At 44.1% G+C, this 26,697-nt stretch overlaps 1 protein-coding gene and 1 non-coding gene across 4 annotated transcripts in view; one reads left to right on the top strand and one right to left on the bottom strand.

The window, feature by feature from the left end:
• SACM1L (SAC1 like phosphatidylinositide phosphatase) overlaps nt 1-24,954 on the bottom strand; it is a 69,896-nt gene extending 44,942 nt beyond the window's left edge. Inside the window, exon 1 of one of the 3 annotated variants that reach the window (XM_025272664.3) lies at nt 24,231-24,954. In XM_025272664.3, the coding sequence (XP_025128449.1) occupies nt 24,231-24,262 (32 nt within the window). In that variant the 5' untranslated portion in view covers nt 24,263-24,954. The remainder of the gene's footprint in view (nt 1-24,230) is intronic. The other 2 variants (XM_044933881.2, XM_006077502.4) reach the window with 2 other exon arrangements.
• On the top strand, nt 24,680-24,752 carry TRNAR-ACG. The gene has a single exon. It is a non-coding gene; the product is annotated as a tRNA-Arg (tRNA).
• Nucleotides 24,955-26,697: the final 1,743 nt, after the last annotated feature.

Raw genomic sequence — 26,697 nt, forward strand, 5'->3', positions numbered from 1 at the left:
CATGATGCTTAACAGAATCAATCCAATCCAAAAAATGGGTGGAAGACCTAAACAGACATTTCTTCAAAGACACACAGGAAAAGATGCTCAACACTGCTCATTATTAAAGAAATGCAAATCAAAACTACAACGAGGTACCACTTCACACCAGTCAGAATGGCCATCACCAGAAAAATCTAGAAACAATAAATGCTGAAGAGAGGGTGGAGAGAAAGGAACCCTCTTGCTCTGTTGGTGGGAATGTACATTGATATAACTGCTATGGAGAACAGTATGGAGACTCCTTGTAAAACTAAAAATAGAACTACCATCAACTGGGCAACCCCATCACTGGGCATATATACCCTGAGCAAACCATAATGCAAAGAGACACATGTACTCCTGATGTTCACTGCAGCACAATTTACAATAGCCAGAACATGAAAGCAGCCCGAAAGTCCACTGGCAGATGAACGGAGAAAGAAGATGTGGTACGGACATACAATAGGGTATTACTCAGCCGTGAAAAGGAAATCGGGTCATTCACAGTGACGTGGATGAACCTAGACTCTAGCAAACAGTGAAGTAACACAGAAATAGACGAGCAAATATACGAACATGTGTATATAGGATGTAGAAAAATGGTACTGATGGACCTATTTGCAGGGCAGGAGCAGAGATGCAGACGTAGAGAACAGACGTGGACGTGGAAGGGAAGCAGAGGGTGCGGTGGACTGGGCAGGCAGCACTGGCACACACACTAGCGCGTAAAACGGGCAACTGGTGGAAGCTGCCGTGCAGCACAGGGGCTCAGCCCGGCGCCACTGACGACCTAGAGGGGTGGGGGCGCGGGGAAGGGAGGCAAGCCGTGTCTACACAGGGCTGAGTCACGCTGTTCTACAGCAGAACGAGCACAGCAGTATAAAGCAATCATACTCCAGATTAAAAAGATAAATTTAAAGAGTGCGCACCACGATGCACTCTGTCAGCGCAGCCCTGCGCTTACAGCAGCAGCACCCACAACGGAGCCACGGCAACACCCAGCATCCAGACCCAAGAATGGATAAGGAAAACGTGCTGCATAAACACGGTGCGATTACTCCTCGGCCAGGAAAAGGAAGGAAATGACGGCATCTGCAGCAACATGGGCGGACCTAGAGAAATACAGATATCGGACGATATTGCTTACACGTGGGATCTAAAACAATGATACAACTGAGCTCACTCACAGAACAGTGAGCATTAAATAAGCATCTATTAAGTACTTTGGCTCAGCATAACAGGGCTAACTCAGGTTTAACAACTTTCTGTCATTAACAACAGTCTTTAAAGGAGAAGAGACAGAAGTTTCAAGTTTTCATTATAGGGCCCTAAACACAGGACCTTAAAGGGTAATCAATCCATATTTTAGGAAATACAATAGAAGGCATTGATACCTTTGCCAATGGACAATATTTAAGCAATTTACTTTTGTTAGGAAGATACTGAAATCAATTTATATCTCAATTTGAAAACATTCTATTTTGGGGGGAGGGGGGCATAGAGCATGTGAGATCTTAGATCCCTGCCCAGAGACTGAATCTGTGCCCCCTGCTTTGGAAGCTCACTGGACCACCAGAAAGTAAAGAATGAAAGTGAAGTCACTCAGTGTGTTCTACTCTTTGCAACCCCATGGACTGTAGCTTATCAGGCTCCTTTGTCCATGGGATTCTCCAGGCAAGAATACTGGAGTGGGTTGCCATTTCCTTCTCCAGGAGATCTTCCCAACCCAGGGATTAAACCCAGGTCTCCCGCATTGTAGGCAGACACTTTACCATCTAAGCCACCAGGGAAGTCCTAAGGACCACCAGAGGAGCCCCTCAATTTAAATATATTCTATTTGAACATACATGAACACCAACCTATTATCTATATTGTTACTTTGTTGTTTAGTCACTAAGTCATCTTTGACTCTTTTGAAACCCCATAAGCTGCAGACCATCAGGTAGGCTCCTCTGTCCATGGGATTTCCCAGGCAAGAATACCGAAGTGGGATGCCATTTCCTTCTCCAGGGATCCTCCCAACTCAAGGATCAAACTCACATCTTCTCCATTGGCAGGCGGGTTCTTTACCACTGAGCCACCAGGAAAGCGCTAGCTATAGCTTAACTCATATGGCTTCACAACTGTATTAAGCTACTAATTTTACCACATATTTCTAATTAGATAAAATTATTCCAGTAACAGTATTCTAAAAAGTAAGAATACCTAGGTTTTTTTTTGGCCCCAGAATTACAGTGACAAATCTGCCTTTCTCATAATTCCAAGCTTTTTAAAGACCTAATTATTTTCCAATATATCTGGACGGAATTCACATCAATGTAAATCTGCACGTTTACAAGAAAGGCATTCTTCAAATCAGAATATGACAAAAACCAATCCAAGAAAAAGTTACATTCCAAAGCAAGAAACCAGAGTAGCATATCAGGGGTAAATCCTCACCCAAAACATCAACACTACATAATAGAGAGGTCTGATTTATCAAAGACATAAGTTCTGAAATTTATAAAAATAAAAACACTAAGAATTATGAGTGAATGTCTTTCTCCATTTATTTGTAAAGATCATGAGTCTATAATAAGAAAAAAGCTTTTAGTATAGCTTTTTTAGTCAGCTTTTGAAAGACAGCATAAGATGCTGGTTACAACCCTGATACTTATTTTAGGAACCACTTTTACTTTGCATAACTATTTAAAAAATCTGAACAGCTCAACTGCAGACAGAATATGCTGAAAATTAAAGAGTTTTCCTGCAAAAATGATTGTGGTAGGCAGAATTCTAAAGATCACTGCCTAAGATTCCCACTCCTAATTATTCAATCTAGGTACTGCCCTGCAGATGCGAATCAAGGTTACTAGTCAACTGGACTTAAAGAAGGGAGATTGTCGGACTTCCCTGGTGTGGGTCCAGTGGTTAAGATTCCACACTTCTACTACAGGGGGTGTGGGTTTGATCCCTGGTCAAAGAAGATACACATGCTGTGCCCTGTGGCAGAAAAAAAAAAAAAGGGAGATTACCTTGGATTGCTGGGATGGGAAGAAGACAAAAGCAAAAGACAATGGAAGAGTCTGTCAGAGAGAAGGCTCAGAAGCGGGGAGGAGAGATTTGAACCATGAGAAAGATTTGACAAATTGTCGCTGATTCCTGAGATGCTGAGGTCACATGCAGGGACAGGAGAGTGACCTCTAAAAGCTAAAGGTAGTCTCAGGCTGACAGCCAGCAAGAAAAAACGAACCTCAGTCCAACAACTACAAGAAAGCAGAGGCAGTCAACACCCTGAATGAGCTTGTAAGCGAATTCCTCCTCGAAGTTTCCACCATGAAACACTGGACTTTGGCCCACTGAGACTTGCACTGGACTTCTAAGAGATAATATACTTGTATAGTTTCAAGTTTCTAAATTTATAGTAATTTGGTACAGCAGCAAGACAAAACTAATACAGTGATCAAACCCCTCCTAGAATGAAATAACCTCCACACTAACCTCTGGCCAAAACACACTTCATCTTCCCGGCAGAAAGCAAGGAGATGTTTCCCTCAATTGAATTTGACACCTGGTGTCTGAGTTTCTAAATGATAAAACTTTTTAAAAACTATTTTTAATATAATGTCCTTATATTTTATTAGTCCAAGTTTTTCCCCCTTACGTCTTAATCTACGTATAAGTAACAATGTTTCCTTGAAGCACAAGAATCTCTGAATACACTGATTTCTAGGCCATCCTACGAAAAGATGATGTCTTTAAATTCTAGGCCTTAGGAAGCATCACTACGAACAAAGCTAGTGGAGGTGATGGAATTCCAGTTGAACTATTTCAGATCCTGAAAGATGATGCTGTGAAAGTGCTGCACTCAATATGCCAGCAAATTTGAAAAACTCAGCAGCGGCCACAGGACTGGAAAAGGGCAGTTTTCATTCCAATCCCAAAGGAAGGGAATGGCAAAGAATGCTCAAACTGCCGCACAATTGCACTCATCTCACACGCTAGTAAAGTAATGCTCAAAATTCTCCAAGCCAGGCTTCAACAGTACCTGAACCGTGAACTTCCTGATGTTCAAGCTGGTTTTAGAAAAGGCAGAGGAACCAGAGATCAAATTGCCAACATCCGCTGGATCAGCGAAAAAGCAAGAGAGTTCCAGAAAAACATCTATTTCTGCTTTATTGACTATGCCAAAGCCTTTGACTGTGTGGATCACAATCAACTGTAGAAAATTCTGAAAGAGATGGGAATACCAGACCACCTGACCTGCCTCTTGAGAAATTTGTATGCAGGTCAGGAAGCAACAGTTAGAACTGGACATGGAACAACAGACTGGTTCCAAATAGGAAAAGGAGTACGTCAAGGCTGTATATTGTCACCCTGTTTATTTAACTTCTATGCAGAGTACATCATGAGAAACGCTGGACTGGAAGAAACACAAGCTGGAATCAAGATTGCCGGGAGAAATATCAATAACCTCAGATATGCAGATGACACCACCCTTATGGCAGAAAGGGAAGATGAACTCAAAACCCTCTTGATGAAAGTGAAAGTGGAGAGTGAAAAAGTTGGCTTAAAGCTCAACATTCAGAAAATGAAGATCATGGCATCCGGTCCCATCACTTCATGGGAAATAGATGGGGAAGCAGTGGAAACAGTGTCAGACTTTATTTTTCTGGGCTCCAAAATCACTGCAGATGGTGACTGCAGCCATGAAATTAAAAGACGCTTACTCCTTGGAAGGAAAGTTATGACCAACCTAAATAGCATATTCAAAAGCAGAGACATTACTTTGCCAACAAAGGTCCGTCTAGTCAAGGCTATGGTTTTTCCTGTGGTCATGTATGGATGTGAGAGTTGGACTGTGAAGAAGGCTGAGCGCCGAAGAATTGATGCTTTTGAACTGTGGTGTTGGAGAAGACTCTTGAGAGTCCCTTGGACTGCAAGGAGATCCAACCAGTCCATTCTGAAGGAGATCAGCCCTGGGATTTCTTTGGAAGGAATGATGCTAAAGCTGAAACTCCAGGACTTTGGCCACCTCATGTGAAGAGTTGACTCACTGGAAAAGACTCTGATGCTGGGAGGGATTGGGGGCAAGAGGAGAAGGGGACGACAGAGGATGAGATGGCTGGATGGCATCACTGACTCAATGGACGTGAGTCTGGGTGAACTCTGGGAGTTGGTGATGGACAGGGAGGCCTGGCGTGCTGCGATTCATGGGGTCACGAAGAGTTGGACACGACTGAGCGAGTGAAATGAACTGAACTGAACTGACTGTGATTCTATTTTACCTTCTGGTTACTGTTTCACTTATATTTTTATTTTTTTCTAAAATATCTCTTAGTTTTCCAATTTTATTTTTTATTCTCTGTTATTGTTCTGCTCCTTTTTTTTTTCTTGCCGCACCGCGCGATTTGCATAATCTTGGTTCATGTGCTTAAGGTTGGGCCTGAGCTCCTGTGGTGGGAGCACCAAGTTTGAACTCCTAGATTAGCAGAGAACCTCAGATCCCTGGGAATATTAATTGGAGAGAGGTCTCTCTGAGGTCCTGACCTTGGCACCAAGACCCCGCTCTACCCAAGTGCCTGCAGACAACAGTGCTGGAAGCCGAAGGCCAAACAGCCAGTAAGACAGGAACATGTGTATGCTGAGTCACTTCCGTCTGTCTCATTCTGTGAGACCCTATGGACTGTAGCCTGCCCGGCTTCTCTGTCCATGGGCTCCTCCAGGCAACAATACTGGAGTGGGATGCCCTTCTCCAGATCTTCCTGACCCAGAAGATAGGAACACTATCCCACCCATCAAAAAAAAAAAAAAAAAAAGAAACAGACGGCAAAAAAATTTTTCAGGTGAAAGTGCAGGTTAAAAACCTACAAGCTCAAATAAATGAAGAGGAAACAGGCACCCTACCTGAAAAAGAATTCAGAGTAATAATAAAGACGATACGAAATCTTAGAACGGAGGCATGGATTGAGAAAATAGAAGAAATGTTTGGGACTTCCCTGGTGGTCCAGTGGTTAAGAATCCGCCTTGCAACGCAGGGGACGCACGTTTGTGCCTGGTTAGGTAACTAAGATCCCACACGTGACAGAGAAACTAAGCCCGCACAGCCACGACTGCTGAGCCTGAGACTCACAAGGAAACATCCCACATGATGCAACTAAGACCCAACGCAGCCAAAGAAACACACACACACGAACCCAACAAAGGAGCCCTCAGCACACAAGGCGAATGCTCACAGCCATGACAGGAGGCTCGACAGCAGCACAGGGACAGCCCCTCCCAACAGGGGACAGACAGACAGAAGATACGGACACACAAGTTTTACATGACACCTCAGGCCAGACAGACTTAACGAATAGGACATTCCACCTGAAAGCAGCAAAACACACTTTCTTCTCAAGTGCATGTGGAACATTCTAGAATAGATCATAGCTTGGACCACAAATCAAGCCCTGGTAAGTTTAAGAAAACTGAAATTACATCCACCACCTTTTCAGACCACAACTCTGTAAGATTAGAGATCAATGAAAGAAAAAACTACTATAAAAAGCACAAACACCTGGAGGGTAAACAACACACTATCAACCAACCAAGCGACACTGAAGAAAGGCAGGCAGGAATAAACACACATCAGACGAACGGCAATGCAAGGACGATCCCACACCTGCGAGGCCAGCGAAAGCAGCTAAGACGTTTACAGCACCTCAGCCACACTTAGAAAAGAAAAACCTTACGTAAACAATCCACCTTACACCTAAAGCAACTAGAGGAAGAGTAATAGCAACAAAAACCAAAGTCAGTAGGAAAAAAATCGTAACGATCAGACAGAAATAAATGAAATAGAATAAAGAGAAAATAGAAAACAAAGAATAGAAATAGAATAGAAATAGAAACAAAGGAAAGACAATAGAAATAACAAAAAAGCAAAGGTCAATAAAACTAAAAGTTGGTCTTATGAGAAGATAAACAAAACTGATAAAACTCTGGTCAGACTCAACAAGAAAAAAAAGAGAATTCAAATCAATAAAATTAGAAATGAAAAAGGAGAAATTACAACTGACACCACAGAAATACAGAGGGTCGTAGAGACCACCACTACATGCTCTGCTGTGCGCAGTCGTGCCCACTCTGGGCCCCATGGGCTGCAGCCCGCCAGGCTCCTCGTCCATGGGATTCTCCAGGCAAGAGTACTGGAGTGGGATGCCATGCCCTCCTCCAGGGGATGTTCCCGACCCAGAAATCAAACCTGCGTCTTATGTCTCCGGCATTGGCAGGTGGGTTCTTTACCACTATTGCCACCTGGGAAGCCCTATAAGCAACTATACCTCCCCCAAATGGACAAATTCTATGGAAGGTACAACTTTCCAAGAATGAACCAGGAAGAAATTGAAACTATAAATGACACTCTTCCAACAAAAACAGTCCAGGACTAGATGGCTTCACAGGCAAATTCTATCAAATACTTAGAGAAGAGCTAACAGCTTTCCTTCTCAAAGGCTTTCCAAAAACCGCAGAGGGAGGAGCACTCCAAAACTCATTCTACAAGACCACCACTACCCTAATACCAAAACAAGACAAAATATATCAGAAAAAAGCGAAAATTACACACCAATATCACTGTTGATCACAGATGCCAAAATCTGCAACAAAATACTAGCAAAGAGAAGCCACCAACACATTAAAACAATCATACACCATGATCAATTGGGATTTATCCTAAAGATGCAAGGAGTCTTCAACATACCAATCAATGTGATATACCATATTAACAAATTAAAAAATAAAAACCACATGATCATCTTAACAGATGCAGAAAAAGATTCTGACAAAAGTCAACACCCATTTATGATTAAAAAAATAAAAAAAACTCTGGAAAGCGGGCATAGAGGGAAACTACCTCAACATAATGAAGGCCATGTACGACAAACACAAAGCAAACATTCTCAACAGTGGAAAAGTAAAAGCATTTCCTCTAAGAGCAGAACAAGACGAGGGTGTCCACGATCAGCACGCTTACGCATCACAGCTTTGAAAGCCCAGCCATGGGAATGAGGGAGGAAAGGAAGGAAAGAGTGCAGCTGTCACTGTGGACGATGCGCGGCTATACACAGAGAATCCCCAAGACGCCGTTAGGGACTGCTGAGCCAGTCAGTGAATCTGGTGAAGCTGCAGAACGAATGCACAGAAACCTCTTCATTCCTATACACTAGTAATGAAAGATCTGATAGGAAAATTAGGAAACGATGCCACTGTCCATCACAACAACAACAAAACACCCAGGAATAAATCTACCTAAATAGGCAAAAGACCTACCCTCAGAAAACCATGAAACACTGATCAAAGAAATCAAAGATGATATAAGCAGAGAAATTTACTGTGCTCCTGAATCAGAAAAATTAACACTGTGAAAAATGACTATACTACCCTAAGCAATCTACAGATTCAATGCAATCCCTATGGAATTACCAATGGCATTTCCCATGGAATCAGGACAAAAAATTTTACAATTTGTATGGAAAAATAAAAGACTTCAAATAGCCAAAGCAATCTTAAAAGAGGTAGCTGAAGGAACCAGAACTCCCAGACTATAAACTGTACTACAAAGCTACACTAATCAAGACAATATGGTACTGGCACAAAAAGAGAAATACAGATCAATGGTGCAGGATAGAAAACCCAGAGATAAACCCAGACGCCTATGGTCACCTCATCTATGACAAAGGAGCAAGAATATACAATGGAGAAAAGACAGTCTCTTTAATAAGCGATGCTGGGAAAACTGGACAACCACGTGTAAAAAAATAAAATTAGAACACTACCTAACACCCTACACAAAAATAAACTCAAAATGGATAAAAGACCAAAATATAAAACTGGACACTATGAAACTCTTAGAGAAAAACATAGGAAAAACACTCTTTGACATAAACCACACCAAGATCTTTTTGGACCCACCTTCTAGAGTAATGAAAATAAAAATAAAAACAAACAGGACCTAATAAAAATCAAAAGCTTCTGCACAGCAAAGGAAACCATAAAGAAGACAAAAAGACAACCCTCAGAATGGGAGAAAATATCTGCAAATGAAGCAATGGACAATGGAATAATCTCCAAAATATATCAACAGCACCTGGAGCTCAATATCAAACAACAGCACCTTCCTGGTCTCAGTTCAGCTCAGTCGCTCAGTCGTGTCCCACTCTTTGCGACCCCATGGACTGCAGCACGCTGGACTTCCCTGTCCCTCACCCACTCCCAGAACTTGCTCAAACTCATCAAGTTGGTGGTGCCATCAAACCATCTCATCCTCTTCTGTCCCCTTTTCCTCCTGCCTTCAATCCTTCCCAGCATCAGGGTCTTTTCCAACGAGTCAGTCCTTTACATCAGGTGGCCAAAGTACTGGAGCTTAACAATTGGAGCTCCTGGTGGTCTATTGGTTAAGAATTCACCTACTAAATCAGGGGGCATAGGTTTGACCCCCAGTTGGGGAAGATTCCACATGCCACAGGGCAACTAAGCTGTGCACCACAACCACTAAGTCTGTGCTCTAGAGCCCACAGGCCACAACAACTGAGGCGCACATGCTCAGGAGCCCATGTCCCCCAACAACTGAAGCCTACACGCCCTAGAGCCCATGCTCTGCAACAAGAGCAGCCTCCACAATGAGGAGCCAGGGTTACCGGAATGAGAGAGTAGGCCCCACCTGCTGGAACTAGAGAAAGCCTGGCTGCAGCAATGAAGACCCAGCACGGCCAACAATAAATTAACTTAAAAAAAATCAAAATAAAAACAACCCAATCAAAAAATGGGCAGATGACCTAACAGGATGGGAAAGAATCAGCTTGCAATGCAGGAGACTTACAGGAGAAATGGGTTTGACCCCTGGGTCAGGAAGATCCCCTGAAATAAGAAATGGCAACCCACTCAAATATCCTTGCCTGGGAAATCCCATGGATAGAGAAGCCTGGCAGGCTGCAGTCACAGGGTCCCAAAAAAGTAGAGCACAACTGAGTGAGTAGACAACAACAAAAAGCACACAAACATTCCTAATTAAAGTAATGCAGATCAATGAAGAATCACCTCATACCAGCCTGAGTGACCATCGTCAGAAAAATCTACAACAGTAAATGTTGAGAGAATGTGGAGAAGGGAACTGTTCCATATCGTGCTGGGAAGGTAAACTGATACAGCCCTTGTGGAGAGTTGTATGGATGCTCCTTAAAACACTAAAAAGAAAACTACTATATGATCCAGAAATCCCCCGCGCCTGGGCATACACCCTGAGAAAATGACAATTCAAAAGGACACATTTACCAATGTTCACAGCAACACTGTTTCCAGTATCCAGGAAGCAACCTCAAAGTCCAAAAACAGATGAATGGATAAAGCGGAGGAGATACATATACACAGTGGAGTATTCCTCAGCCACAAAAAGGAATGAAATTGGGCCATTCGCAGAGATGTGGATGAACAGCCACTATGGAGGTTCATTAAAAAACCAAAAACAGGACTTTCCTGGTGGTCCAGCGGTTAAGAATTTGCCTGCCAAAGCAGGGGACACAGGTTCAATCCCTGGTCCAGGAGGATTCCATACACAACTAAGCCTGTGCTCTAGGCCTGTGAGTCACAGCTACTGAAGCCTGCACACTCTAGGGCTCACAAGCCATAATAGTGAGCCCAACCACCGAAGCCTGTGAGTCTAGAGCTTGTGCTTCACAACAACAGAGGCCACCGCGACGAGCAGCCAGTGCACCACAACCAGAGAAGAGTCTCCACTCACTGCAACCAGAAAAAGCCCACACAGAAACAGAGACCCAGGCGAGTAAAAATAAAATAAGTAATTAAAAAACCTAAAACTAGAACTACTGTGAAAACAGTGAAGTGTTAGTTGTTCAGTTGTGTCTGACTCTTTGAGACTCCATGGACTGTAGCCTGCCAGGCTCCTCTGTCCACAGAATTCTCCAGGAAAGAATACTGGAGTGGGTAGCACTCCCTTCCCCAGGGGATCGTCCCTACCCAAGGACTGAACTGGGTCTCCCACATGCAGGCAGATTCTTTACCATCTGAGCCACCAGGGAAGCCACGAACTACCATACGAACCAGCAAACCCAGTGCTGGGCGTATACCTTGAGAAAAGCATAATGCAGACAGACACGTGTGTACCCCAAGGCTCATGGCAGCGCTGTTTACAACTGTGAGGACATGGGAGCAACCTGCATGTCCAACAAGTGATGAGTGGATAAAGACGATATGGCACATATACAATGAAAGTATATTTCACAATATTGAAAGTGAAAGTCGCTCAGTCATCTCCGACTCTTTGCAACACCATGGACTATACAGTCCATGGAATTCTCCAGGCTATAATACTGGAGTAAGTAGCCTTTCCCTTCTCCAGGGGATCTTTCCAGCCCAGGGATCAAACCCAGGTCTCTCACATTGCAGGCGGATTCTTTCCCAGCTGAGAGCCACAAGGCAAGCCCACAATGGACTACTGCTGCTAAGTCACTTCAGTCGTGTCCGACTCTGTGCGACCCCATAGATGGCAGCCCACCAGGCTCCCCTGTCCACGGGATTCTCCAGGCAAGAACACTGGAGTGGATTGCCATTTCCTTCTCCCATACGTGAAAGTGAAACATGAAAGTGAAGTCGCTCAGTCGTGTCCGACTCAGTGACCCCATGGACTGCAGCCCACCAGGCTCCCCCGTCCATGGGATTTTCCAGGCAAGAGTACTGGAGTGGGGTGCCACCGCTTTCTCCGCAGGAGGACGCTGGAACCCACCAAATTGTCCAAAGACGAAGAAGCTGCAGCAAAGACGGTAGGAGGGGCGCAATCACAATCAAATCAAATCCCATACCCATGACATGGGTGACCCAAAACTGGAGAATAAGACGACCAAAGAAGTTCTCCCACTGTTGTGAAGGTTCAGAATCCGCTGGGCTTCCCAGTCTGGAGATTTGACAAAGGGACTAGGAATCCCCAGGGAATCTGGCCGCGAAGGTCAACAGGACTTAATTATAGGGCTTCCACAGGACTGGGGGAAACAGAGACTCCAGCCCTGGAGGGCACAAACAAAACCCTGGGCACAACAAGACCCGGAGCAAAGGACCAGTGACCCCACAGGAGACGGAACCGAAACCACCTGCTAGTACTGGAGGGTCTCCTGTGGAGGCGGGTCCGCAGGGGCTCCCCACAGGGACGGGGGCACAGCAGCAGCAGGCCCGGAAGGTCCCCCTTGGTGTAAGCCCTCTTGGAGGTCACCATTAACCCTGCCACAGAGCCTGCAGACCCCGGGGCTGGGTCACCTCAGGCCAAACAACTACCAGGGAGGGCATGCAACCCCACCCCTCAGCAGATAACTGGATTAAAGCTTTACTGCACAAGGCCCTGCCCTCCAGAGCAAGACCCAGTTTTTCCCACCACCAGTCCCTCCCATCTGGAATCTTACACAAGCCTCTTAGCTTCCTCCATCAGGGGGCAGAAAGAAGAAGCTAGAAGTGGCTTCTTGCTACAGTGGCTGAAAGAAAAAACGTATTACAGAAAGTTAATCAGGATGAAAAGCAAAGTTATGTCCCAGAGGAAGGGACAATATAAAACCCCAGAAAAACAACTAAATGAGGTAGAGATAGGAAACCTTTCAGAAAAAGAATTCAGAGTAATGATAGTGAAGATGATCCAGGATCTAGGAAAAACAATGAAGAAGATTCAAGAAATGTTTACCAAAGACATACAAAAACTAAAGAACAAACAGAGATGAATAATAAACACACTAGAAGGAATCAACAGCAGAACACCTGAGGCAGAACAGATAAATGGCCTGGAGGCCAGAATGGTGGAAATCACTGCCACAGAAGAGAATACGGAGAAAAGAAAGAAAAGAAATGAAGACAGCCTCAGAGACCTCTAGAACAACATTAAACGCACCAACATCAGCATTAGAGGGGTCCCAGGAGGAGAAGAGAAAGAGAGAAAGGATCTGAGCACAGAGTTCCAGACAGGATAAACCCAAGGAGGAACACACTGAGACACACAGTAATGAAACGGACAAAGATTAAAGACAGAGATAAAATATTAAAAGCAACAAGGGAAAAATAACATATAAAGGAACTCCCAGCGGGCTACAAGCCAGAAACTCTACAAGCCACAAGGGAATGGCACCGTATGTTTAAAGTGATGAAAGGGAGGACTCTACAACCAAGAATACTCTACCCAGCAAGACTCTCCCTCAGAGTGGACGGAGAAATCAAAAGCTTTCCAGACAAGCCAAAGAGAAGAGAGTTCAGCACCACCAATCCAGCTTTACAACAAATGCTAGAGGAACTTCTCTAGGCAGGAAATACAAGAGAAGGAAAAGACCCACAGAAAATAAACCCAAAACAATTAAGAAATGGTAATAAGATCTTACTTAAATGTAAATGTATTAAATACACCAACCAAGACATGGACTGGGTGGGTGGAAACGGGCACGTATGCACTTTCACTTACCACACTCTGCTCGACCCTCCAATTGTATATAATTATTTTATATTGTTTAATTATGTTTCCATTATGGCTTGCAACTGTAATGAACTTTTATTTTTTGTCTGGCTATTGATTGTGAAAACTGACAAACATCTTTCACTATTGTGATTATGTAACTATTACTCACTTAATACCACTGCATCATGATTGGTCAACAGAAAAATAACAGAACTCTGTATCACCAAAACTACAACTTAATAGAAAAAAACTGTAGTCACTTTTCAAAATCCAGGTGCATATCAGAATTACCTTGAAATTTTTTGAAAAATACAAATGCCCAGGTATTGCTCTTTTTCTCCAGAGATGTTTCTAATGAGCAGTCATGTTTAAAAACAACTGGACTATATGATGATCTTTTACTTTTAAAGATCTAGTTTCACTTTTTCTATTTCATATTTAGTACTCCCATTTCATTTATTTTATTCTCCAATGTCTCCATCTCCTTTTTTCAAGTTCTTTCTCAAGCCTTTATCAAGCACAGTAGAAAAACTTATGTATACATATATATAAACAATATGTATAATATATATTAGAAAACTTATGAATTTTTGCCTAATTAAAAATCTATAACCTTTTGATTACACTTGTTTGACTTAGTATGAATAGAATGCTAGATTTCTAATTAAAAAAAATAGATACGTAACAAGCAATGAAAGTTTACATATAGCACAGGGAACTATAGTTGATATCTTGTTACAACCTATAATGGAAAATAATTTCAAAAATAATATGTGTACATGTATAACTGAATCACTTTGCTGCACACTGGAAACACTGTAAGTCAGCGATACTTCAGTGAAATATACATATTAAGAAAAAAAAAAGAGCTGCAGAATAGGAAAGCATAGAAAGGAAGAACGGGGAGAGGAAGAGGGGGGTACAATCCAGGATGCTCAACATCCGCGGAGCAGGAACTTCAGGACAGCAGACAAGAAAAAAAGAAATCAAAGAAATAATGCCCAAAGGAACCTCAAACCAAAGGACAAGTTTCCAGATGTAAAAGGCCCACCAAATACACATGGAAAGCGTGCGCGTGCGCGCGCGCACACACACACACACACACACACACACACACAGGCACATTAAGGGTAAAACTTCAAAACACCATACAGATACAATCCTTAGGTTTCTAGGGAAAAAAAAACAGCCAAAAAAGTAAGAGAAAGAAGTACTGAAATATTCAACAAACTACTGGATTACTCAACAGCAACACATTCTGGACTATTCAACAGCAAGGTCTTCAATTCTAAAGGATAATAAAATTCTAGCCGAGAATTCAATACTTAGCCACATATAACTGTACCTGAGGACAAAATGGAAACATCTGCAGATGTGCAACATCTGAAAAGATACTTCTCTTTCACTCTGAGAAAGAAGGAAAAGCTCTTTCATCAAAATGGAGTAAATCAACATAGTTAGAATCCAAAACAGGAGAGAGGTAAAAGAAACTGTTGTGATGATGGTAAAGGGAGGGTCCAGGACAACAGCTTACACAAGAGGCCTAAGGAACAGCCAGTCAGATTAAAACAGAGAGGACAGGGCTCCCGGAGGCGACACTCAGAGAAGATGAATCGACAGCTACCTGACCTCCCTGAGAAGTTTTACTGCTGTCTCAGAGACTGAAGATTTATTAGCAATAAGGACATAAAGAAAAGCCAAGCAAATAAAATACAGGCACTTTTTTAAAAAAGCTTATTCTGTACCAGGGTCTAGCCCATTAACAAACAACGCAGTGGTGGTTTCAGGTGAACAGCCTACACAGACATGTATCCATTCCCCCCCCACCCCCCCCAGCCCCTCTCCCATCCAGGATGCGCAACAGAGAGCAGAGTTCCACCTGCCGTGTCGTGCGTCCTTGTTAGTCATCCATTTTCAATACAGCAGTGTGCACATGCCCACCACAAAAGACACTTTCTAATTCAAGGAAAAACAAAGCGTTTTTATAAGCAAATGTAATATTATAATATGCTGTTGATGTCCTTTGAGTCAATCCTATGCAACCATAATAATGTGAGCCCTAAATTACTACATTGAGAGAAGAGAAAGAGAGGTACAAAAACTGAATTCCCATTTTTTGAAGCAGAAAGTCATCATATAACTAAAAGTGAAAAAAAAATCAGGAAATGGCACTATAAGCATGTTGTTAACAAGTGCGGAGCAAAGGATCAGAGGAAACTGCATAAAAACATGAAAGCTGATCTCAGGGACAGTGGAGCTTGGGAGTGCGGAAGAGTGCTCTTTTATAATAAGCTTTGCTCGTTTTAAACTGTACACTTGTATTAGATTACAATGAAAATTAAGTTTTAAAAGGTGTTAAAAGAACAAAAACAAAAATAAGAGTAACTGCGGATCAAGCTAAAAAAGAGTTCCATCTAGCCCAAGGGCTCTGGGACCTTTGCTGAATCTAAGTTACTCCTGGTGCTGCCAGCAGGCTGCTCTGATCAGTGTTATTGACAAGTTTACGAATTGGAAAAATGAAGATATGAACAGTGACTGCTACCTAATCAACATTTCTAAGCAGAGTAATTATAAGTAACAGCTCAGAAGCCAACTAATTATAACAGCAAGTATCATTCCAACTCGTATCTTGGTTAGTCCCTCGGTCCTCTCAGACTCTTTTCGATCCCATGGACTATAACCCGCCAGGCTCCTCTGTCCATGGGATTTCCCAGGCAAGAATACTGGAGGTGGGCTGCCGTTGCCTACTCCAGGGGCTCTTCCCAACCCAGCGATCAAACCCACTTCTCTTATGTCTCCTGCACTGGTAGGCGGGTTCTTTACCCCCAGTGCCACCTGGAACGCTCTTCTGCAGTTATGCTGTAACCAATAAGAGGAGAAAGAGGAATCGGGTGTTCTCTGATTAGAAGCTCTACAAACTATCACTAAAGCCAAGTTCTGCCTGGAGTTTTTCCAAAATTAACGTCAACAGGCTACACCAAGTTCTCAATGGCTTAAGTACACAGAAACTAAGAACACTCAGTGATGAACAAATACAAGCAAGGACTTTCCCTGTGGGCCAGTGGTTAAGACTTCCTGTTCCCAATGCAGATGGTATGGATTCCATCCCTGGTTTGAGGAACTTAAGATCTCACATGCCCCTCTCTGTGGCAAAAAAAAAAAAAAAAAAAAAAAATCCTAAGATAAAAATAAAGATCGATTCTCTGGTTTGCAAGTGTGTGTGTGTGTGTGTGTGTGTGTAAAATTTTCTTCCTGTTGCAAAAGGAAAAATAACGGCCCTCAACTATGTGATTTTTTTTTCAAATTACTTATCTTACAAGGTAGATTTTACAAGTTAAAGAAATTCCCTGTGAAAAGATTATTTGATCATTAACTATGCTGTTGATATCAAATCTCTAAAGTTCAAAGTAATATCGCATACTAAAATAAACCGGTGAGGTCACAAGAATCCAGGAGGTATAAACAATTCTAACTCAACAGGAATACTACCTGGTGTCTTTCAAGACAGAGGATTTGACATCAACCCAGAGTTCTGACTTCTGTTAAGATGACACTTAGTTTTTGGAAGACACATCAAAATAGGCCCAAGCCTGCACTCTCTCTTCTTGATCCCAGAGACCAAGGACTTCAAAGCCCATTAGGTTTTAAAAATAAAGGGCTGTGAGGCCCATGGAGATGCGTGGCCAAGATGGCAAAGCTAGGAAGATTGTGAGCTCGCCTCCTCCCACAGGCCCGCCAACGTCACATTTACAGAGCAACTACCGACGAGACAAACGAAGACCAGCAGAAGAGATCCTCTACGACTACAGACCCAAAGAAGGAACCACAACAAGACCGGCAGCAGGGAGGAGACGAGGGGTAGGTGCGTCCATACCCCTGGGTAGGTGACCCCCAAAGGGAGGTAACTCAACTGCAGAGGCTCTCCCCAAGGCGCGAGGGCTCCAGCCCCACATGGAGTGCGCGCTCCAGTTGGGTGCTCCTTCACTGGGAAGATCAGTCCCTACAGCGTTTCACTTCGAAGGCCAGTGGGCCTTACTTTCAGGACAGCCAGAGGGCTGTGGGAAATAGATTCCACTCTTAAAGGGCGCACACAGAATCTCACATGCTCCAGGACAGAAGCAATCATTTGAAAGGAGCCTGGCTCAGACTCACCCGCTGACCCCAGAGGGAGAAAGATGGTGGCAGACGTCTTTCCCTCTGTCATACGGGCACTGGCAATGGCAAGTGTCACTCTGGAATCCTCTTAGCTTATCAGCACAAGGACCTCACCCCACTAGCTGTCTAGCCTGGCCTGACTCCACAAGCGTCAGTACTGGGACACCTCAGGCCAAGCAACTGGCCAGGCAGAGATACAGCCCACCTACCCACCAGCAGACATGCTGTCTTAAGACCCCTGAGTCCACAGCTGCCCCATGACCCAGCCCTGTACACCAAAGGGCAAAGGATCAGCCCTAGACACCAGGGTCCCGGGACTAGCCCCAGGATCCCCAGGAGCCTGCAGCCAGAGGCCCTGGGACCACCAGTGGGCTGGCACCACCCCTGGGGCCCCCTAAGTCCAGCCCCACAGTTCAGTGGGCAGACAACAGCCCCAGGAGCACTGCAGCCCTACAGCCTGCCATACCAGAATCCAGCCGCATGTTCTGAGGCCGAGCTCTGCCCACCAGCAGGGCAACTCCGGCTCTGGACTACCGTGCGCTCCGCAGCCAGTGGATACAGCCAGGAAAATCACCTACATCCACAATAAGCAGTTAAGGGATACGCAAAACAAAAAGATGTAAAGGATGATGTCAAATGAGTGAACACGCGAGGCTGGGGGCGGGGAGGAGAGTAAAAGTGCAGGGTGGTTAAAATGCTTTTCACTTAAGAGAGCAGCAGCTTAAAATAATGATAGAGACTTCTATATATAAACCTCGCAGTAACCACAAACCAAAAATCTGTAACAGATACACACGCGTGTGTGCACGCATGCACACAGACACACACAAGACTTCTTCCAAAGTGCACAAGGAACATTCTCCAGGACAGTGTGTTGGCAAAACTGTGGACAGCTACATGTAAAAGAGCTAAACCGTTCTCTTACACCATGGACAAAAGTGAATTCAAAGTGGATTAAAGATTTAAATGTAAGATCTGAAGACATAAAATTTCTAGAAGAAAACACAGGCAGAATGCTTTTTGACATCCATCTCAGTAATTTTTTTTTTTTGATATGTCTCCACAGGCAAAGGAAACAAAATAAAAAATAAACAAATGTAACTACATCAAATTAAAAAGCTTTTGCACAGTGAAGGAAACTGTGAACAAAAGGCAGCCTACTGAACGGGAGAAGTTACATGCAAATGATATATATGACATAAAGAACTCTAACAACTCAGGAGAAAAAAAACGAACAACCTGATTAAAAAATGGGCAGAGGATGTGAACAGACATCTTTCCAAGAAGATATTCAGATGGCCAGTACGCACATGAAGAGGTGCTCCACGTCACTAATCATGAAGGAAAAGGCAATCAAAACCACAACAAGACACCGTCTCTCACCTGTCAGCCGGCTACTATCAAAAAGACAACAGAGAACAAGTACTGGCGAGAACGTGGAGAAAACGGAACGCTTGTGCCCTGGTGATAAGTTAGTGCTGCTGCTGCTGCTCAGTCGCTTCAGTCATGCCCAACTCTGTGCGACCCCATAGACGGCAGCCCACCAGGCTCCCCCGTCCCTGGGATTCTCCAGGCAAGAACACTGGAGTGGGTTGCCATTTCCTTCTGCAATGCATGAAAGTGAAAAGTGAAAGTGAAAAGTGAAAGTGAAGCCGCTCAGTCGTGTCCGACCCTCAGTGACCCCATGGACTGCAGCCCACCAGGCTCCTCCATCCATGGGATTCTCCAGGCCAGAGTACTGGAGTGGGGTGCCATTGCCTTCTCCGATAAATTAGTGCAGTCACTTTAAAAAAGAGAAGGGAGGTTCCTCAAAAAATTAAAAACAGAAATACCATATGATCCAGCAAGTCCATTCCTGGGTATTTAACTGAAGAAAACAAAAACGGTAATTAGAAAAGATAAATGCATTCCTACATTCAATGCAACATTATTTACAAAAGCCAAGATATGGAAACAATCCAAGTGCTGGTCAATAGAGAAACGGATAAAGATGATGTGTTTTAAATATATACAATGGAATATTACTCAGCCATAACAAAAGAATGAAATCTTGCCATTGTAATAGCCAATGAACTAAAAGGGTATTATGGTAAGTGAAATGAGTCAGAACGAGAAAGGCAAAATCTGTATGACTTCAGCTGTATGTAGACTCTAAAAGACAAAGCAAGTGAACCAACCTAACGGAACAGAAGCAGAGTCACAGATGCAGAGAATGGGGTGTTGTGGGAGGGAGGGGGGGTGCAAGATTGGAGGGAGGTAGAGGGAAGAAAGGAACACGTGAGGGAGATTAACAGGTACAAACTTCTAGTCAGAAAGTAAATGAGTCAAGGGTATGAAGTGCACCATGTGGGAAGACAGTCAATAGTTACTAATATCTCTGATGATGAAATAGCATAACCAGACTTATACACTATGAAAAGCACAAAAAGCAAATCATTATGCTGCGTACCAGAAACTAACAGTGTTGTAGGTCAATTATACTTCAAAAACAAGCTCATAAAAGAGATCGGATTTGTGGTTATCGGGGGCCAGGCAGGGGGAGGCAGAACTGGATGAAGGCACAGGAAGAGAGATGTGTGAAAGATCTGAATGCTCAACGTACTGGACAGACTACCGACACCGTCAGCAGACTAGCCCGGTCTACGTCTGTGCTCAGGGTTCTAGCGCCTCTGCCCTGGTTGACCTCACAGCTATGACCATTTTTTGAAAAAGAAAGGCCACTTCTTAACTGAGGAAACAGTGTTTCTTTAGTATAAGCTGCAGCCTGACTCGCTTGCTAGATTTCCTGCCTTACACATTTTTCACCTGACACTGTAAAAGGAAAAAGCACCTTTCAATGTTTCCAATAATGGATTTCTGTTGTTAAGTGTCTTGTAATTTCAGATTTCTCAGTTTGACATCAAGCTTACATAAATGATTTAAATGAAATAGAGTACTCAGAACTGCCTAGATGTTAAAGTTATATAAATTTCAAGTTCCAAACAAATCAATATTGTTTTCTACATGTTCAAATTAAAATTGCACACGTCCATTATTTTCAACCGTATTTCCACACCACCCCAGGACTAAGACGAGAGCAGACTGGTAAGAGAGGAAAAGGTAGCGTGCAGTGAGCAGCGCAGTGTGACGGGAAGACCAGCGGACTCTGGGCCTGCTGCGTCCACGGCCAGCTCTGCCACCGCTGGGCTGGGTGACCTACCTGTGGGCCAAAGGCACTGCCCTCCCTGTCCTCCACAATGACAGAGAATACACATCAGCCTAGACTTCACCGAGGCACTGGAAAGCTAACACCATTCAAGAAATGCTTAAGTTGCTGCTGTTACATCATACACTCCAGATCACCCCAGACTGTGATCTTTCTGAAGCGCTAGTACTAGAAGGCAGCACTACAGAAAAGTGCTACTTTCTAGACTAGAAAGTTCTTTTCATTTACTCAGGCGCTCCACCGAGGACCTGCCATGCACCAGGCTTTATGCTAGGTACTGAGGAGGGCTAGAGAAGAAATCAACATTCAGATGTTTCTAGTATGCTCTACATACTTGTAACCCGGCTGGAGAAACGAAGTGCACATGATTTCATGGTTTCTAGATGGCCAAGTGAACGCCACAAGCGCTGCTATGGATCAGTCATTCTAACTTTCAGGCCTCCTGTCCATTAGGTCCTAAGTACACTGTTAACGAATCCTAAGAGACAGATGTGCAAACTCACATGGACATCTGGGGTCTGGTCCCTGTGAGAGCAGACTGTTACAGGAGCCCAGTGAAGAGACAGATACGGGGGGAAAGCTTCACAGAGAAGAGGAGTTACCTGTTAAGCATGCTGGTTTTGTCTACACTCTGTCAACCCTTGTAATAATGATACTGTGAGGTAGAAACCTTCCCATTTTACAGATTAAATCCCAGTCAGAGAGAGTAAGTAACAGGGTCAGGACACAAAGCGGCAAGGGAATATAAATCTGCTATGACTGAAACAGCTTGCACTCTCTCAGCTCTACCACAAATGTTATCAGCATGTAAAGAGGGGAGAGAGGAAGAAGCCCTTCTGGATACGAAGATCAAAATAAGACTAACCTGGAGGTAAAAAGAGGGTGGCCAAGGCTGGCGAAATGAGAAACAAAAGGCATTGAGCAGTTACGGGAAATAAGGTCAGAGGACAGACTGTGGAGAGGCAAGAACACAGGTGGCTGAGAAACCTGGGCTTAATCCTATGGGTCAATAAAATGGAACTGGAGACTGTAAGCAGGAGAGTAGAGGATGAAACGCAGACATTAGAAGGTGACCGTCATACGACAGAGATGGGCTGGGAAAAATGTATGGCATAACAAAGGACAAATTTTTAAAATCCCAAGCACTTCAATATTTAAATAAAGCCAGTAACAATACTTCCATTATAAAATAATCATACTGTCTCTTGCACAAATCTCTTAACACACATCTCTAGGCACTTTAGAAAATGACCATTGTGTCCCACTAATTCTTACCTGGGTCAGAAACTGCTTCAACCTCCAATGCATCAACAAAACAAAACAAAACAAAAAAACCCCTCAGGTCAGAGAGGCCACATTTTAAAACCACGCCTCAGAGCAGCAAGGGCAAAACAGAAGAAATAAGAGCAGGCTCCAACACACACACTCCCTGACAAAGAAAAATAAAGTTGTAAAAAAGTTGTATCTATCAAAAAAAAAAAAAGTTGTATCCTCGTTTACAGAAGCACTTAGAACTATTTTTTCAGGCAGAAAAACTTAAGAACTGACAAAGTGCAACGTGACTTTCATATAACCCCAGATTTGCTTTTTCACCCAAACAAATTTATAGTCTCCACTTCTCACAAAAATCAATGCAAAAAAGCATCAGGCTCACCATGTCAGTGCCAAGTTTCCTTTCTCTTTTATGTATATGGAGCGCCCCGCCCCACCTTTTTAAGTCTGGGGACTGCTTCAGTGCCTCCTAGGCAGTTATCACTCTAACTCTCAAGTTCTCCATCCCAGTCAACCTTGGCCACAGGAAAATTGGACCTCGTTTCCTAACCTAATGCTGAGCGGCAATCAAGCCAAGGCTCCAAACTGCTTCAACACAATTGACACCTGGTAGAGGATCCATTAAACCCTTCAGTGACTATCAGGTAGACAACAATAACCTAATTAGCCAGGACGGCCCACGTGACACTAGTCTGGCCAGTACCAGTCAAAGACAGCTCCCTAGACTCAATTAACCAACAAGGATCACCTTGCAAAGGAGAACCAGGCGCGAGTGCCTGCAGCTGGGGTTTTCCAAGGGAATTAGAGTCAGGAGACTGGCAGGTGGGGGGCGGGGAGCGGCTGAGGAAAAAGTAATAGTCTTTTACGCAAAACATCTGACGTGGACATGACCTCACTTTCAATTCTGCAGCCATAACCTTTATCTGAACCTTCCAGAAAGTTAAGTGAGCTTGAGATTCTGTGAGCATAGGAAGTGTCCAAACCACATCTTGCTGTCCTCCTTTCCCTGTAGAGGAAATGTGATATCTCTGCCTAAGTCCCAAGATATTTTAACTTATTTAAGGACAGATAAGCTTCTGGAAAATTACATTTGCTTTTGCTGCCCGACATTCTGAGGTACCAATCACTGGATTTTCAGTCTAGAGGTAAAACATTAAAACACGAAGTGAGTAGAACAAAGTTATTCACAGACAAGCAAAGTGCAAGGGCTGATGCTAAACCCTAAGGGAAATACACGTTACTACTTTTTAATCCAGGACAAACCTCAAACCCTACCAACACCTAATTCACAACTCTTAACAACCAGAGCCTATTTTCTCAAAGCCTCGAGAGCTTGGCTTTAGCGAAAACTCGATCTGCAGAGCCAAAAATTCTCGACAGTAGCCCCTGGCTGTCAACATGGACTTAGCAATGTGCTTTATGCTTGGGCGGCATAACATTTAGAGCCAAGTAGGCAACCCACTCCAGTGTTCTTGCCTGGAGAATCCCAGGGACGGGGGAGCCTGGTGGGCTGCCGTCTCTGGGGTCGCACAAAGTCGGACACGACTGAAGTGACTTAGTAGTAGTAGTAGACTTTTTTAGGGCCTTGAGAGTACTGGCTTGTACTTTTAAATTTTTCCTGCAGCCTCAAGACTGGTCGGGAAGGCTTCAATGGCCAGCTAGACCAGGTTTATCCACTTGTGTGTGAGCCTCTAAAATGCTGCCATGGACCCATGAAACAAGAAAAAAACTTTTTCTCTCCTAAGCAATAAGGATAAATTTAGACGCCACCACTGCAAAAAAAAAACAAAATGGGAAGGAGGGCGCCCGGAGGGCTGCATGCTAACGCCGAGCCGGGCGAGCAGCTCTGCGCCCCCGCCGCGGGCGCTGAGGCGGAGTCCAGCGGAGAGAGGCTGGCGGGACTGTCGCTCCCGGGCCTGTGGAGACTCCGGCAGGGCCCCAGGGGCGGCTGCGCCCGGCCAGGAAGGCGGGGAGCGCGCGGGGCTCCGACACCCGGCCCGCCGCCCCAGGCGGGGACTCAGGAAGCCTCCCCGCGGCCGGCGGCCGACACCTGCCCCCCACCGCACCCCGCTGCCCTGCAGCCCCCTCAGGCAACGGCCCCTGGCCCGCGGAACTCACAGCTTCAGCCGCTCGTAGGTCGTGGCCGCCATCCTGCACCACAGCCTCCCTCCTAGGTTTCCGACCGCGCCGCCCCGCGCCACCTCGGCTCCGGCAATACCGGTCACCCTCCTACAGCGGCCGCAGGTCCCAGCCTCTTCCCACCGCCCCGCCCCGCCAGGCTGAGAGAGAAAACGGGACGCGGCGCTGGACAAACTTAGTGCGCGGGCACTGAGCACCACAGGCGCACATTCCGACGCGACGCCGTGGGAGGGCGAGGAAGAGCGCGGTGACGTAGCGACTGAGGATTGGCTGAGCGCGTTGGCTGGGAGAGGCGGAGCCTTGGGAGCTTGCAGACCCGAATCACGCAGCGCCCGGCCGAGCGTCGGAAATGCAGCGCTAATGTCGTGGAGCCTGTCGTTAGGTGCGTAAGGCGTGATCTGCGCTCTAGTGCAAGGCTGACTTGTACAGGGCCAGTGGCGCAATGGATAACGCGTCTGACTACGGATCAGAAGATTCTAGGTTCGACTCCTGGCTGGCTCGAGGTGTACTTTTTGTCGTGTCTGGGCTTGATGTTAACAGGGTGTCCTTAGCAAGGACTCTCGTCAGAAGGGTAAATGTCTCGAATGTTAAGGCTTGTTGTGTTGCTGTTCATTCGCTACCTCTTGTCCGACTCTTGGCGACCCTATGGACTGTAGCTGGCCGGTCTCCCTTGTCCTCCGCTATCTCCCGGAGTTTGTTCAAATTTATGTCCATCGAGGCAGTGATATTTCATCCTCTGCTGCCCCCTTGTCCTTTTGCCTTCAGTCTTTCCCAGCATCAGAGTCTTTTCCAGTGAGGCGGCTATTCGCATCAGGTGGCCAGAGTATTGCAACTTCAGCATCAGTCCTACCAGTGGATATTCGGGGTTGATTTCCTTAAGCCTGCTCTGTCCAAAATGTCATCTGTTGAGCTGGGTTTGGAACCCGGAGTTGTCTCAGGTGGTTTGTAAATTGCAAAGTGCCCTAATTAATGATGCACACGAGGAGACTCTGTAAACGGGGTACATTTAAGAAAACACAGCTAGGATGGTGGTAGTTGGGGGGTGGGGGGTGTGCTGTGGTAGGAGGTTAGCTAGCGGATGACGCAACTGCGCATTTAAGGCAGAGATTCTGGCCCTATTTCCTGTGGAGCAGAAACCCCCGCGGCGACGCGAAGAGCCGCGCAGTCTGTTTCCCGGGATCCGGCGAGCTCTAAGCTGCAGCGGAGGCGGGAACGCTGCAGTGCGACTGCGCGCGTTGCCTGGGGGTCCGCAAAGGGCTCGGGGTCTGCAGCCCTGTCCTTTCAGAGGGTGTTATCTAATATATTACAGCTCCTTTTATTGGTGCCTGAGTGGAAGACCTAAGAAGGACGGAAAGTCTGTGTTGGAAACGAGAGTGAAACCTGAAACGTAACATCTGACACTGTCCATTCACTAATCATTCAATCGATCAGTTAAACTCTCCAATACGTTTTTTCCTCCTGAAGAAATTACAAGACATTTGTAAAATACAGAAAAGTACTGGGAATTAAAAAAAAAATCCAAATTCCCATCACGAGATCATTACTATTAACGTCATAATTCCTCCTCATTACTATCAGCGTCATAATTTTTTTTTATGGACTTCTTCCATACTTTTTAATATAAATAAACCTATACACGTATTTTTTCCCAAATCTTTTTTTTAATTGAAGGATAATTGCTTTACAGAATTTTGTTGTTTTATGTCAAACCTCAAGTATTTTTTCCAAATTTGAGATTGTTTGACAAATGTTCTCATTTTGTTCCCTTAGCTTTCGTCTGAGATTTATGGTCATTAAATATTCCTTGAAGATAGCCCGTGAAAAAACTATATATTTCAAATATTTACCTTTTTTGGGAATTTGAATCATCAGTTTAATACTTAAAAAAATAATGCTGAGTTGAATTATTTCTGATATGTATTAAAAGTTTTTAGATGTTGAACGATCAGACAGATGTTTTTAAAGTCCATTTCATGGATGTTTTTAATACTTTGGTACATATTTTCACATTGCCTGCCAAAAAACTAGATACGCATTTCCATCAATAGCATCCGTTTCCTTGAATGTTCATCAGTATTATAAATTTCATTATTTTTTGCAATTTTCATAATTGAAAAATGGAACTTCCTTTGGCTTATATTACTTAATGTATATATTTTATCTTGATATATGTACTAATTTTCTTAATAGATTTGTTGAACTTTTAAATATATTAAGGATTTTAATTCTTTAGCTGTCAAACACATTGCAACATTTTTAGTTTATTTACATTTTCCTTTTCCTTGTATTTTTGAACTTCAAGTAATTTTCACTTTTATATACTCAATAATTACCTCTTGATTTTTTTTCAAATTGTTTTTGTTTGTATTGCTTTTTTCCACGTACTTTGATCCATTTGTATTTTGTTGATTGTCCCCATGGAAAGATCTAGTAAGTCTTCAAACCT

Source organism: Bubalus bubalis, chromosome 21 (assembly GCF_019923935.1).
Source record: "Bubalus bubalis isolate 160015118507 breed Murrah chromosome 21, NDDB_SH_1, whole genome shotgun sequence".
NCBI classification, from domain to species: domain Eukaryota; kingdom Metazoa; phylum Chordata; class Mammalia; order Artiodactyla; family Bovidae; genus Bubalus; species Bubalus bubalis.